The 13855-nt window shown below is 48.3% G+C and overlaps 1 protein-coding gene across 1 annotated transcript; it reads left to right on the forward strand.

Annotated features, from left to right (window-relative positions):
• Positions 1 to 7762: 7762 nt before the first annotated feature.
• Positions 7763 to 11205, forward strand: Timm10 (translocase of inner mitochondrial membrane 10 homolog (yeast)). The gene is made up of 3 exons (XM_013029085.1): positions 7763 to 7904; positions 8334 to 8446; positions 10775 to 11205. Exons 2-3 carry the CDS (start codon positions 8376 to 8378, stop codon positions 10974 to 10976), a joined length of 273 nt encoding a protein of 90 aa, XP_012884539.1. The 5' UTR covers positions 7763 to 7904; positions 8334 to 8375; the 3' UTR covers positions 10977 to 11205.
• The last annotated feature ends 2650 nt before the right edge of the window (positions 11206 to 13855 follow it).

The following is a 13855-nucleotide window of genomic DNA, read 5'->3' on the forward strand; positions in this document are numbered from 1 at the left end:
TCTCTGCCAACCTATGGTTTTATAGGAGGCTGAGATCTGAGTATCGCGGTTCAAAGCCAGCCTGGGCAGGAAAGTCCGTGAGACTCTAACCTCCAATAAACCACCAGAAAACTGGAAGTGGCGCTGTGGCTCAAGTGGTAGAGTGCTAGCCTTGAGCTGAATTGCTGAGGGATAGTGCCCAGGCCCAGAGTTCAAGCCCTAGGACCAACCAAAAAAAAAATGGGGGGGGGGAGGAGTGGTTGCAAGGAAGAGTTTGTGTTGATGAGGCACAGAATCATATTCTCCCTGGCTTCTGCCCAGCTGACCCTCTAGGTGCCCCTGGGAGCCTGTGTGTGGGTGTGGGTGGGATGGCAGCATAACCTGGGACTTCCTATTCAAGTGCTTCCTATTTAATACAGGATCTGCGGTAACAGGGTGACGGTGCCAGCTCCTTTATCCTCTCGCTCTTCTTGGAGGTCTAGTTACAGAGAAAACAACCCCCAAATAGGGCTCCAGGCATGACTCAGAGAGTAAGAAAAGTGGACACTACTGTCATTGGCTAAAAATACCTCCAGCCCTTGGCAGGACCGTCGTTCTTGGCGGGGGCACCCAGGGCACTGGGGTAACTGGGACAGGGCATGGGAGGCAGGAAGACTGGCAGACGCACAGACCAGAATCCCAGGGGTCTCTGGATTTGGTGTCCTCCCCCCAGTCCTTGGCTCCTAGGAATCAGGCTGAGATTCATAACTATATGCAGACCAGCCAGGTGCTGGTGGCTCACACCTGTAATCCTAGCTCCCAGTTCGAAGCCAGCCTGGACAAGAACATCCATAAGAATCTTATCTACAGTTAACCAAAAGTGAGAAAACTAAGGGATAGCGGATGCCTAGATTCAGAGTTCAAGGTCTAATACCACTCCGCCCCCACCCCTGCCACACACACAAGAAGTGCAAACTATGGATTTCTCAATGTATTGGAATGGGTGGTGGTAGGGGAGAGATATGAGGCTGAGCAATGGTGAACACATCAGCAGAGTGCCAGGAGGTCATGACACTGGTCTGGACCCCTTCTTCCTAGTTCCCCACTCTGAGCAAGTCCCTCAGGACTCAGTTTCCACTGACCAAGACAAGGTGTATCCCAGTCACATTTTCCAGACTGTGTTCTGTGGAAAATGAGGCTTCCCAGAGATCCTGAGAAGGGCTCTCCTTGGGGTGTGGGGAAGGTGTGTTCTTTGGCCAAGGTCATCATAAAAATAGCCTGCTTCCCATCTTCTTGGAGATACAAAGTGCTTCACTAGCACAGAAATAGATTTCAGACTCCACATTGTGAATAAAACTGAATTTGGTTTATATTTCATTTAATTCACTTTTCCCCCAAAGCTATTTGGCCATGGACTTTGGATTTATTTATTTATTTATGCCAATTCTGACATGCCCAATGCTAGCACTCTGCCACCTAAGCCACTTCCAGATTTTTGGTGGTTAACCCAGACTTTCCTGCCTGGGCTGGCTTTGAACCATTCAGATCTCAGTCTCCTCAGTACCTAGGATTATAGGTGTGAGTCCCTGATGCCTGGCTTCTTTTGCTCTCTTCTTGCCTACTGTTTTACTGTTTCATTTTTCCCCCCAAAGCACATGTACAGTGAAAGCCCTTGTGAAGTACCACCTTCAATGAAAGTATAGTGAAGGCTGGCCAGCCTGAGCTACAACCATGCTCTCTCTTGGGTGGAAGGTGGACCGGAACAGGGGTGACCATCATTGATTCAGGAGTCTTCCTGTGATGGATCCCAGCTCCCTCTGTTACTTTCTCTGTGTTTTTAATTTCTGGAGACAAAAATAGGACCCATTCCTATGGGATAGTAGAGGACTTGGGAAACCAAAGCACAGGAAGTACTTGGAGGGAGTTTACGGCACACACCAGCTCACGGGGCATAGGTTGGCCATGCCCAGCTCTGTGCCAGGGTGAGGTCCCTGACCTGCTGCTCTCCAGGGCATTTATTGGTGAGACAAAGCAGAGAGAACCGAGTGTCAGGAAGATGGGAACAAGAACCTTCTCGAGCCTCCAAGTAGGGCAGTATTTGGCTGAGACGTAGCTGAGTAATCTAATCATCTCTCCTTCCTTCCACCACCACCCTTAGGGTAGAGGCAAGGAAGCGCAGAGGGGTCCGCACAGCTCCCCCGCCCCCCAATCAGCTAACCTGTCATCACCTCAGCTTTCCCCCCTCCAGGCCTGTCATAAATAGACAAGGAGTGAAGGAGCTCAGAATGCTGAGAAACTGGGGTAACACCCCTCCACCCCCCAGGTCTCACAATTCTACAGCAGTTTAGAGCTCACACCCCAGGTCCCTGCTTTACCTAGGGTGTTCTGAACTCTGGTCCTTCGCAAGAGGTGCAATTGGCCCCAATGACCAGATTAGAAAACCAAAGACAGATTGGATGGCTAAACTACACCTACAGTGGGGGGGTGGGGGGAAGGGTCCTGTCTGTCTGAATGGACTCTAAAGATATTGCTCCCACTGGTTCTTCAGCCCAGTGCCCCTTCCAAGGCCCCAGCATAGAGTAGGGGACACATCAGTTGTGGGAGGGGTTCCTCTCTGCACTTGGACACTCCCCTTCTTCTAAGCACACACTAAGCCCCTCCAGAGTCTCTCTACCTGCTTTCCGGGCCTACTCTTCACTTCCTTCCTCTTCCTTTCTCAGGAAGTTCCCATATTGTCCCTACCTTGTGCCCTATGGACCAGGAGGAAGGAAGCCCCGGGCCCGCACTTCACACCCCAAAGAAGTGAGAGCCATGCTTGCCCTCTGCTGCCCAATACACGGTCCAGTGGTCCTGATGCTCCTGCCTCCCCCCACCCCACCCACCCCACCCCATCCATTGGAGAGGTCACTCTGAGTGGCCTGCAGTTGGCTTCCTAAATCCATTCAAAAGACCTGCAAAGGTCTCTACTACTGTGCTTTGAGAGGTCTTTTCCTGGGGTGGCCACCTGCTGATAAGTCAAGCTTCCCCAGCTCCTCAGGGATGAGCCCCTCGTCCCCAGGCATCTAAGAAGAGTTAAAACATACATGATGGAGAGCATTAGGAAGGAGCAGGGATTTCTTCAAATGATAGGGCTCTCCTTAGACGCTCCGGGGTGCTTGGAAGGTGGGAGCAGGGGTTGGCAAATAAAGGGGATACTTAGAGGAGGGTCTGGGGCTTGTCCTACCTGTGGGTCCTCTGCCCGAGGGCTTGGGAACTGTGGCTTTCCTCTAGCTGAGCCGCCTCGCTCCAGGCTGCCTTTAAGCTCCAGTGTCTTCTAGCCCCCAGCTCATGGTCCCGCCTCCCCGCCTCCCCCCTCACCTACCCCCACTTGGAGATGCCTGGGCTGCCCTGAAGAGCATTGTTTACTGTCCTGTTGGTACAACACTTTTCCTCAGACTGGGAGGCTCAGGTTTCCCTCCGAAGGTCTGACAGGTGGTACCTTTCAATCACATTGTGCCCCTCCACACTTGACCCTCGCAGCATCAGTCCTGTGATCGCCTTCTTCCCCAAGGTGCTCGGGCCCTGGGGACCCTGACGGGCATCTGCACTGTCTACCTGGAATGTGGTAGTCCGCCCTCTGGCCACCCCTGCCCACCCGGGGCCCAGGCGAGACCTCCCATGTTCCCTTACCCCTCAGGCTCCTTTTACACAATGGCTTGTGCTTCTTCCCAGACAAAGCAGCTGCTCAAGGGTGGGCTGAGGAATGGGTGAGTGGGGGCAGCTGCTAACACAGGGGATCTAGCAGGGCTGGGGGGGAGGGGCAAAGGGGAGAACAGAGATGGAGTGGGCTGGTGGATTGTTAAACTTAGGAGTCTAGGAAATGTATAACACTTGGGTTCTGGTTTGAGTGGAAGTGACTGGGACACCATTGGCTCTAGACATGCGTTTGGTGCCAAACTGAAATTTTGCTCACAAGTCTTTACTCTCACAGCGTGCCTGACAAGTTAAGGAAGGTACCACTTGAATGTGGGGAATCACGTATAAAGTTTGTAGATGCTTCCAATTCCTCTTCTCCAGCCCCCACCACTCAGTCACACACTGCCGCGCCCCCCCTTCTCTCCCCCCGCCCCAGCCTTCTGTTCCTTAAATACATTGATCTCTTTCCAGACTCAGGAGGACTGGCTTTTCCTTCTGTATCTCTGCCAGACTGGCTCTTTCTCAATTTTCTGGACTTGGCTTAAATTTCATTCTTTTGAAGAGGTCTTTCTTGACCTCCAATTTCTCTCCACCATTTCAGCTTCTTCTATATTGTTCATACTATTTAGAACCTAAAATGATCTTTTCCATTTCCTTCCTATCTCTCGCATTAGACTCAACACTCTCTGGGGACTGGGATTTGCCTCTGGGCTCCTGGTTGTACACCTTGCAAATTGCCTCGTTCCCACTGGGCCCTTGATAAAGGCTGAATTCATTCATAAATCTAAAATTATAGAATAGGAATTTAGGGCCCATGCCTGGGGTGAAAGAGATCACTTTGTGGAGCCAAGTTTGGGGACCAATGTCAAAGAGCTTAATATTAATGGTTAACAACTGCCTTCATGTAAAGTCTCCATCACCAGTCTTGAGTTTCTCTCAGGATCCAGAGAGGACTCAAAGCCCAGAGAGGATTCTCTGGGTTCTGCTCTGGGACTGGAAGCCATTGGAAATAATGAGTCTGATGGGGAAGTGTGGGCAGCGATCTAGGTACAAGATGTGGTGGCTGGCTTGGCCCAGGTCCTCAGCAGCAGAGGTGAGGGGAAGGGTGAGGAGCAACCAGAGGCAGGGCTAGTTATCTCTTCAAACTAATAGAATATTCTTTCATTTCTATGCTTATTTCCAGGCAGTCCAGGGAGACATCTGTCTTTATAGTCTGTGCACCCAATGAGGAAAGTCTAGGTGACAACCCTGCCCTTCCTTTGGATTTGGGGTTCCATGCAAGAGGATAACACTGGCCCATGCTAAGTGACAACCCCACAGTTTCCCTCTGCCGGGTGGGGAAGAGGGGCCAGAGCGTCTGCACATTGTAACAGATCAGTAATCCAGATGACCTGGGAGGAGTCCCACTCAATCCTCCTGTTTACACCTCCTACAGAGCTGGCTAACAGGTACATCCCAACATGTTCAGCTTTTTATTAGTTGAGATGGGGACTTGTGAATTTTTGACTAGGGCTGGCCTCTACCTACAGTCTTCCTATTATCTGCCTCCGGAGTAGCTAGGGTTATAGTAGCTATGGTTACCCCTCCACAAACAGGAGGATATCATGCCAGTACCACAAAGATCCCCCTGTGACGCACCTGTCTTCCTCCACCAACTCTAACCCCGGATCACCACTACTCTCTTCTCCATCTGCATAATTTCATCATTTTCAGAAAGTTACTTGAGTGAAAATCATACACTGTGTAACTTTTTGTAATGCACAGTACATACCCAATTTAAGAGACAGATTCTTTTTATACGAATCCCTCTCCTTCCATGAAGTTTCTAAACTTTTCCTAATGTGTTGATTCTATTTTCAAAGGCAAAAATCAGGGAAAAATGTATCCACTACATGGAGTTGGGGTTGGACTTCAGTGACAGACTGCATGTGCAGCGTGCCTGAGGCCTTGAGCTCAATTGTAGCACCTCCCTACTCCAAAAATCTGTATAGTAATTATTACAGTAGCATTATTTGTAACAATTCAAAGCTAGAAAACACCCAAATGTCCATCAACAGGGGAATGGACAATGAATGTAGTACATCCATAGAGTCAAACACTAGACAACATTCAAAAAGAAGAAATATGGGCTGAGGTATAGCTCAGAGGTAGAATACCACTTCCTGTACTCAAAAATGTTATCTCAGAGCAGGGAAGGTGGCGCAGTGGTAGAGCGCTTGCCTTGCATGCATGAGGCCCTCAGTTTGATTCCTCCGCACCACATAAGCAAAAACAAAACAAAACAAAACAAAAAAAATCCTGGAAGTGGCACTGTGGCTCTCATGGTAGAGCACTAGCCTTGAGCTGAAGAGCTGAGGGCCAGAGCCCAGGCCCAGAGTTCAGGCCCCAAGACCAACAACAACAAAAAAGTTATCTCATAATTTACCTCATGCATCTAGCCAGTCAATGCTCACTCTCATAAAGTTATCACTGATCTGACTTATATCATCATTCATTGGCTTTACCTGTTAAACTCCATGGATTATGAGGTAACTTTTTTGAGTACAGGAAGTAGTTTGTATTTTGATCTCAGTGTGAATCATTACATGAATATATATATTTCTTTATTAATTTTCCTATTCTTTTACACAAAATTCTATTTTATATAAAATGATGGGTTTCACTGACATTTTCATATAACACACATATATATATCAAAAAAATATAACATATGTATATATATAACATACTTTGGTTATAGTTAGCCCTATTACACTCTTTGGTCCTTGCTTCTTTCTCCTACTTGTCTCCTTCTCCTTTCTAAATAGTCCTCTCTCTGCTTTCATGTATTTTTTACATCTAGATTCCATATGATAGAAAACATGTGAGAGTTGTCTTTCTGTGTCTGGCTTATTTCACTTAATGACCATCAGTCTCATCCATTTATCTGCAAATGACATAATTTCACTTTTTATGGCTTTCTAATACTCTACTCTGTGTTCGCCAGATTTTCTTTATCCACTTATCTGTTGGTAGGCACCTAGGCTGATTCCATAACTTGTTTGAATGTGTGCATAAACTTTAATTTTTATAGAGCTGAGGGTGTAGCTCAGCAGTACAGCGCTTGTGAGAGTCCTTGGATTTGACCCCTAGTACCACGAAAGTAGAATAAAATAAAACTTAAGATTCCTCTATTTTGCCTCGTACTGCATGTTATAACTGGGATTGATTCCCAGCCATCTTAAAAGAATCAAAGTTGAGTCCTTAGGGCAGTAACAAACTGGGTCTGATGTTTCAAACCAGGACAGTGGCAGTAGGTGCGGAGCTCAGCATATCCAGGCTTAGCATGTGGGGGTGGGGTGGGGGGAAGGTGTAAGGCCCTCAGTCCAATTCCCAATATCTTCCCCTCCCCCTGCTCCCAAATCAGGGCTGGTTTGGACAATTACAAACGTATAATGATAACCAGCTTACCTTCTCCCGTGGATAGTGCATTCTTGTCGTGAATTTACATCTTGTAAATTTGCCGGGAAATGAGGGAAAAATCAAATTTAGTTGAATAAAAAATAATTTTTCTTTTTTAAGAGATCAAAGACGTTCTTTGTTTTTGGAGGGGCGGCCTGAGAGCTGAAGAGATCAGCCGTACTCTCCTCTTCCCTCGCTCCCGGGCACTGGGTCGGCTCCCGTGGAGGCCGAAATCATTCCTATTTTGGAACAATTGTTCCTATTCCCATTTTGGACATCGTGCCTATGTATGGCTCGGAGCGCCGAGCAGAAGCTGAGCAAAAGACACCCCATATAAGTCTTCTCCTCGCGCCCATCTTCTGTGACCCCGGCGGGGGTCGCAGGCAGAGCACCGCGTCTGGCCCAGCGCAGCATCTCAAACCCGCGGGCCTGCGCCAGCCACAACAAATAAACTCACTGGTCTCCATGGCAACCCCGGGGAGTCGAAAGCCAATCAGATTGGGGGCACTCTGCACACGCCTCCGCCCAGGTCTCTATGGTAACATGGCGGCCCCCGTTTGAGAGTCGCCGGCTCCACCAGCCAGAGAGCCAACCCACCCAACTCCCTCTCGATGGTAAACGATTTCCCAGAGCGCCCCGTTGGTATTTCCTTCCGGGCTCAGGAAGAGGCGGGACTTCCTTCCCGGAAGTGACCCACGTGCCTTCGCTGTGGGGTTCCCTGGGCTCTCGGCAACTTTTCATTCCTCCCTCTTCCCTCTCAGCCCCTCCCCTCGGCAGTTGGCGGATTTTGGGGTTGTGTTTTGGGGAAGCGTGAGCCCCTGCGGGCCGTGGTAAGTACGCCGTGGTGTCCGGCCGCAAGGTGACCCCGGGGAGGGCCTCGCTGTCTCGGACGTTCTGCCTGTAGGCCGGACCCCAGGCGCCTCGGTTCAGCGTCGGATCGAACCCGCAGAGTTCGCAGCCCGCGTCGCCGGGCAGCCCGCCTCAGCCAAAATCGGCCACTGATCTGTTGGCGGGATTGGGGTGTCGGGGCCTCGGGGCTCGGCCGCAGCGCCCCGCCCCCGAGCCGTCTCCAGTGACCTTGGGGCTGGTCTTCGGCTGCTTGAGGGCCAGTTTTCCGATAGCCGAGAGGGGTTGGTGGAGCTCCACGAAGCCCGTCGCCCCTGCTGGGCCTCACGCTCCGTGATTTCTGGACACCCCTTACCTCTTGGCTTAGGGGGTGAACGGCAGGGGTGGGTTCAGAAGTTGACGTCTGCTCCTAGGACTAGCAAATCTGACGGTTGCCTTCTACGTGCTGGGCCGAGATGGATCCGCTCAGGGCCCAACAGTTGGCAGCGGAGCTGGAGGTGGAGATGATGGCTGACATGTACAACAGGTAACAGGTCGCTCCGAAATACCCTGTCTTGGAAAATTAGCCCTGGTAGCCCTTACCAAAGATATAGAGGTAGGTAATTCTAATGTGCTAGCCCCAGGGAAAGCCCATGCCTGCGCTCTTCCTCGGCCACAACCGCGTGGTGTGTGCTGATTGAGCTCTGTGGGCAGTTCAGTTGGAGTTGAAACTGACCTGAAGGAATCCACCAAAAAGAAAAACCTCAATCTAGGCACTGGAGTATTTGCCTTTTTAAAAGTAGTCAATTTATTAGTTAATCCCTTTTTTGGTGCGAGCAGAGCTTGGGTGGGTGTTCTTAGACAGACAGACAGATAGACAGATAGATAGATAGATATAGATAGGGTTTAGCTATGCACCCCAGTCTTGCATTAAGCTCAATTCTCCTACCACAGCCTCCCAAATGCACCACTGCACCTGGCTAGGTTTAACATATCATTTTTTTTTTGTTGTTGTTGTTCCTGGTACAGGCCCTCGAGCTTGAACTCCAGGCCTGGGCTCTGACCCTGAGCTACTGTTTTGCTCAAAGCTAGCACTCTACCACTTGAGCCACAGCCCCATTTCCAGATTTTTTGGGTAGGTAAGTGGAGATGAGAGTCTCATAGACTTTCCTGCCTGGACTGGCTTTGAACTGTTATCCTTAGATCTCAGACCTCCTGAGTAGTTAGGATTACAGGCATCAACCACTGGTGCCTAGTGGTTTATCTCTTTTTTTTTTTTGTCTGTCCTGGGGCTTGAACTCTGGGCCTGAGCTTTTCAGCTCAAGGCTAGCTCTACCATTTGAGCCACAGTGCCACTTCTGGTTTTTGAGTGGTTAATTGGGCATAAGAATCTAACAGACTTTCCTGCCCCAGTTATGATTACAGGCATCAGCCACCAGCGCCCAGCTGGTTTATCTTTTTATAATCCTTAAAATAATAAAATTTGCCAGGCACTGGTGGCTCACACATATAATCCAAGGTACTCAGGATACTGAGATCTAAGGATTGACTTTAATGCCAGCCCAGGCAAAAAAGTCTGATATTCTGATCTCCATTTAACCACCAAAAAAAGCTGGAACTGAGATAGAGTACCAGCCTTCAGTGAAGAAGCCAAGGGATAGTGCCCTAGGTTCAAACCCCAGTACTGGCACTAACTAGCTAGCTAAAGTAATGCAGATAAGCCAATAATATCTACCTCTTCAAGACATTATAATAAGGCCCTTAGCATCCAGCCCACCACATAGGAAACCGTTATCTGCTATGTTTTAATTTTTATTGTTGTTATAAAGGCGATGTACATAGAGGTTATGTAAGTTATGTAAGTCAGGTAATGAGTACCTTTCTTTTTGGACAGTGTCACCCCTTTTTTACTCCCAGTTTTTTTTTCCTTCCATCTCCACCCACAAATTGTATAGTTCATATCCTTTTTTTTTTTTTAATTTTTCTGTCAGTCATGGGGCTTGAACTCTGGGCCTGGGCGCTGTTCCTGAGCTCTTTGCTGAAGGCTAACACTCTTTGAACCACTTTAAACCACAGCAGCACTTCCAGTTCTCCGGTGGTTAATTGGAGACAAGAGTCTCACAGACTTTCCTGCCTGAACTGGCTTTGAACCACAATCCTCAGATCTCAGCCTCTGGAGTAGCTAGGTGTTCAGCCACCAGTGCCTGGCTTTCTTTTTTATGTTGTTGTTGGTCATGGGGGTTGACTCAGGCCTGGACACTGTCCCCGAGCTCTTTTGTTCAAGGCTAGTAGTTTTTGAGTGATTAATTGGAAATTAGAGTCTCATGGAGTCTTTTCTGTCCATGCTGGCTTTGAACTACAATTCTCACATCTCAGCCTCCTGAGTAGCTAGGATTACAGGTGTTAGCCACTGGTGCCTTACATATAGTTCATTTTCAACCTGGTATCTAGTGAGCACCATTGCTGCATTTTGTCAGTGGAAGCTCTCTTGGTTAGTTTATTTATCTTGAGGTATATAAATTTGAGTGATTTGAAAATATAAGCTTTGCAGTAAGACTATCTTTAACTCTACTCTGGGGATCATGATTGTGCCTACCCCATTAGGGTTACAAATAAGGGTTGGAGAACAATCCATGAAAACTTTTAGCATGATGCCTGGCACACAACTAGGTTTCAACAGAAGGCTCCTATTTGTCAGTGTACCTGAGCCCAAACAAGGTTCCTCCTCAAGAACATTGCTAGATGGTTGAGACACAAAAGATGGATTTATTCTGCTTTATTGGGGGAGATGAAATCAATATAGCAAGGCAGGAATGGTTGAAGGTTCCTGGGGTACCACAGGATGCTGACGACAGGACCTTGTTTCTCTTTGCAGAATGACCAGTGCCTGCCACCGGAAGTGTGTGCCCCCCCACTACAAGGAAGCAGAGCTGTCTAAGGGCGAGTCTGTGTGCCTGGACCGGTGTGTCTCCAAGTATCTGGACATCCACGAGCGTATGGGCAAGAAGTTGACCGAGTTGTCTATGCAGGATGAGGAGCTGATGAAGAGGGTGCAGCAGAGCTCTGGACCTGCCTGAGGCCCCAGACAGCATACACCCGGGTGCACTTTGCCCCTTTCCTCTTGTCTGATGAAAGTGCCCCTGGTGGGTGTCATATATGAAGGCTGCCATACCTGGGCTTTCTGGAGCATCTCCAGGGGCTCCAGGTGTGGTAGAGCTCTCTCCTGATTGAAGAAGGGGTGTTTGTCACACTGGTATGTGACTGTGTGTATACTGTATATATATTAAAACAAATGTGTTGACAACAGCTACAGTGTGCAAAGCCCTGTGCCTAGCATTTGGAAGTAAAGAAATCAGATAGACCTTCTACCAGCAGAGGGCGTCTCATGCAATGTTTTTTTTTTTTTTTTTTTTCATGCAGTGCTTTAAATGTGTACACGGGTCAGTTTAGATTTTGCCCTGGAGTCTGCCCACTTGCTGTGTGGCCCAAAACGTGATGCTTCTCTGCTTTATCTTCTTTGTCTATAAAGCGGGGGTATCAGAGCTATTGTGAGGAGTCAAAGAGTTAAAGGGGAAAAAAAAGAATTTTAAGACATTGAATGTAGGCAAGCAGCCTCCAGTGGGATTAAAGAAGCAAGTAGCCAACCTCTTACAGGTGGCAACCACAAGATGAATGAAGGGCCAGGCTTCGTGGAAAGTGATTCGGGGAGGGGCCTGAGTGATAACTGCTCTTCAGTGCTCACCTGAATCAGACTTCTCTTCATTCTTCATGAAGAGCCTAGGCTAAAGGTCCTATTAGGAAATGGAGGCCCAGAGATGGGGCTACTGGCTGGAGACTGTGGGAATGGAGCATTGGGGGGAGGGGGAGCTCCTCGGCAGGGGCTGCCTCATTGTGCATCTGTATCTGCCATCTCTTTGCAGGGGCTGAGCCTCAGTCCTGTCCAAGGATTGCCCCTGGGTACTGTATGACTTTTGGAATGTGTGGGTCATTCTAGATGGCACTTTGGACGTGCATGGCAGGTAGTGACTGGGACAGAGCTAGGTCATTGGAGATGGAGTGAAGGATACTAGAGGTGGAGAGTTTGTGCTGTCCAAGTTTAGGTGTAAGCCTTCCTGATTGTGTTTGAGTCCTCTTGTAGAGATACATTAACTGCTCTGTGCCTGTTATCTCCGAAATTGCACCTAGTTGTACCTATCTAAAGTACTTAGTAAAGTGCCTGACATACATTAGATACTCAGTATCATTAGCTCTTCTCATTGTTCATTTTGATGGGAGATGGAGGCACCAGATGGACCCCTGTAAAACTTTACTTTTCCTATCTTGGAGTAAGTATGTAAGGCTCCTTGCTAGGTGCTACAGTGCAAACTTAGGTCAACAGGTGGCGCTGTCTGCTCTTCTCTGCCAGTTCCAGTTTGAAAATGAGAGTAATGAGAAAGTTAGTTAATTGTACCTATCCTCAGGCTTAGCACAGAGCATCCACTGGCGCTAAGAGAAGGCATGGCGAGGTAGGGAGGTGAGCATTCAGCTGGAGGGAATAGCAGTTGGAAAGGCTTTAAAGTGGCAGGAGAGTATGGGGCACGCAGGAAATGAGTCTGGCTGGAGTGCCATGTGTGAGTAGCTGATGGTGGGAGATGAGGCATGAACATGGCCCGGCAGTGCCAAAAGAGCCTACTTGGGTGGGCTCTGACTTTCTGCTAAGGGCAGCAGCAGACTTGTAGCATTTAAGCCTACAAGTGCATCTTCAGTGACCAAGTTATATCTGCATTTTAGAAGCTTGTTCTTGATGCCAGCCAGGTGGATAGTGTTAAGTGCTGAATTAAAAGGGAGACATGGTAAAGAGACCAGGAGGTGTGAAGGTGTGTGATTTAACAACAGCTCCCATGCTTTGAGCTGCTGCAGTTTGCCATGCCCTATGCTCTTTGATCATAATCACCACCATTGCTAACTCTTTTTGTTGTGTCTGGGGCCTGAAACCAGGGCTTTGTGCTCTTACCTGGTTTTTTCTACTTCGGCTGGCACTCTACCATTTGAACCACATCTCCACTTTTGGCTTTTTGGTGGTTAATTGGAGCTAAGAGTCTCATGCACTTTCCTGTGCAGGCTAGCTTTGAACTGCAACCCTCAGATCTTAGTGTCCCGAGTAGCTAGGATTACAAGCATGAACCACCAATGCCTGGCTGTCCCTATGGCTACCTTTGGGATCCTCGGATTCTTCATCTGTGAAATAATAACAGTGCCTGCCTCAGAGTTGTTATAAGAGTCAATGAAGTGACATCTTGGGGGACCTAGAGCTTAAGGAAAAAAAGGTACAGTTTAGGGATAAAATGTTGCTTATGAATGACACATACACATACAGTCTATTTAACTGAGGTAGTTTTGTGATGCTGGTCATTGTACCCCTACAGCTAGAATGCCTGGCACCACTCAGCATCTAGAGACACTGATGAACAAAATACAAAGATTCCATTCTTGGGTTTGGAAGTGTGGCTCAGGTGGTAAGGCACCTGCCAATGAGCATAAAGTATCAGTAAGTTCAAATCCTGGTCTTGAACAGAAAAAAAAGGTTCTGTTCTTTTGGCAGTTACATTGGGAAGGGGAGGAGACATCATCTACAAGTGTGGGTTGAGAGTGCTGTTCTGAAGGGAAGACCTCTTCAGCTCCTTGGGGTCTTAAGCCCTTTAAGAATTTATAAAAACCATGAATCGTTCTCCCAGTGTGCAGAGAATTTTGTGTGCAATTTTAGAGATTTTTTCATAAGAGCAAATGTGAGCTGACCAGAGAAGAGTCTTATGACAAACATTGTTTTAGTGTAGGGTGAAGATAAAAAAAAAATTAATGCGGGCTGGGAAGGTGGCTCAGTGGTAGAGCGCTTGCCTTGCATGCATGAGGCCCTGAGTTTGATTCCTCAGCACCACATAAGCAGAAAAAGCCGGAAGTGGGTGCTGTGGCTCAAGTG

Source organism: Dipodomys ordii, unplaced genomic scaffold (assembly GCF_000151885.1).
Source record: "Dipodomys ordii isolate 6190 unplaced genomic scaffold, Dord_2.0 Scaffold117, whole genome shotgun sequence".
Taxonomy (NCBI): Eukaryota; Metazoa; Chordata; class Mammalia; order Rodentia; family Heteromyidae; genus Dipodomys; species Dipodomys ordii.

Excerpts from the sequence above, each read along its gene's own strand:
- Timm10 (XM_013029085.1), top strand. The coding sequence starts at position 8,376 with ATGGATCCGCTCAGGGCCCAACAGTTGGCAGCGGAGCTGGAGGTGGAG. Across the intron at positions 8,447-10,774 it reads ATGGCTGACATGTACAACAG|AATGACCAGTGCCTGCCACC; the intron begins GTAACAGGTCGC and ends TTCTCTTTGCAG.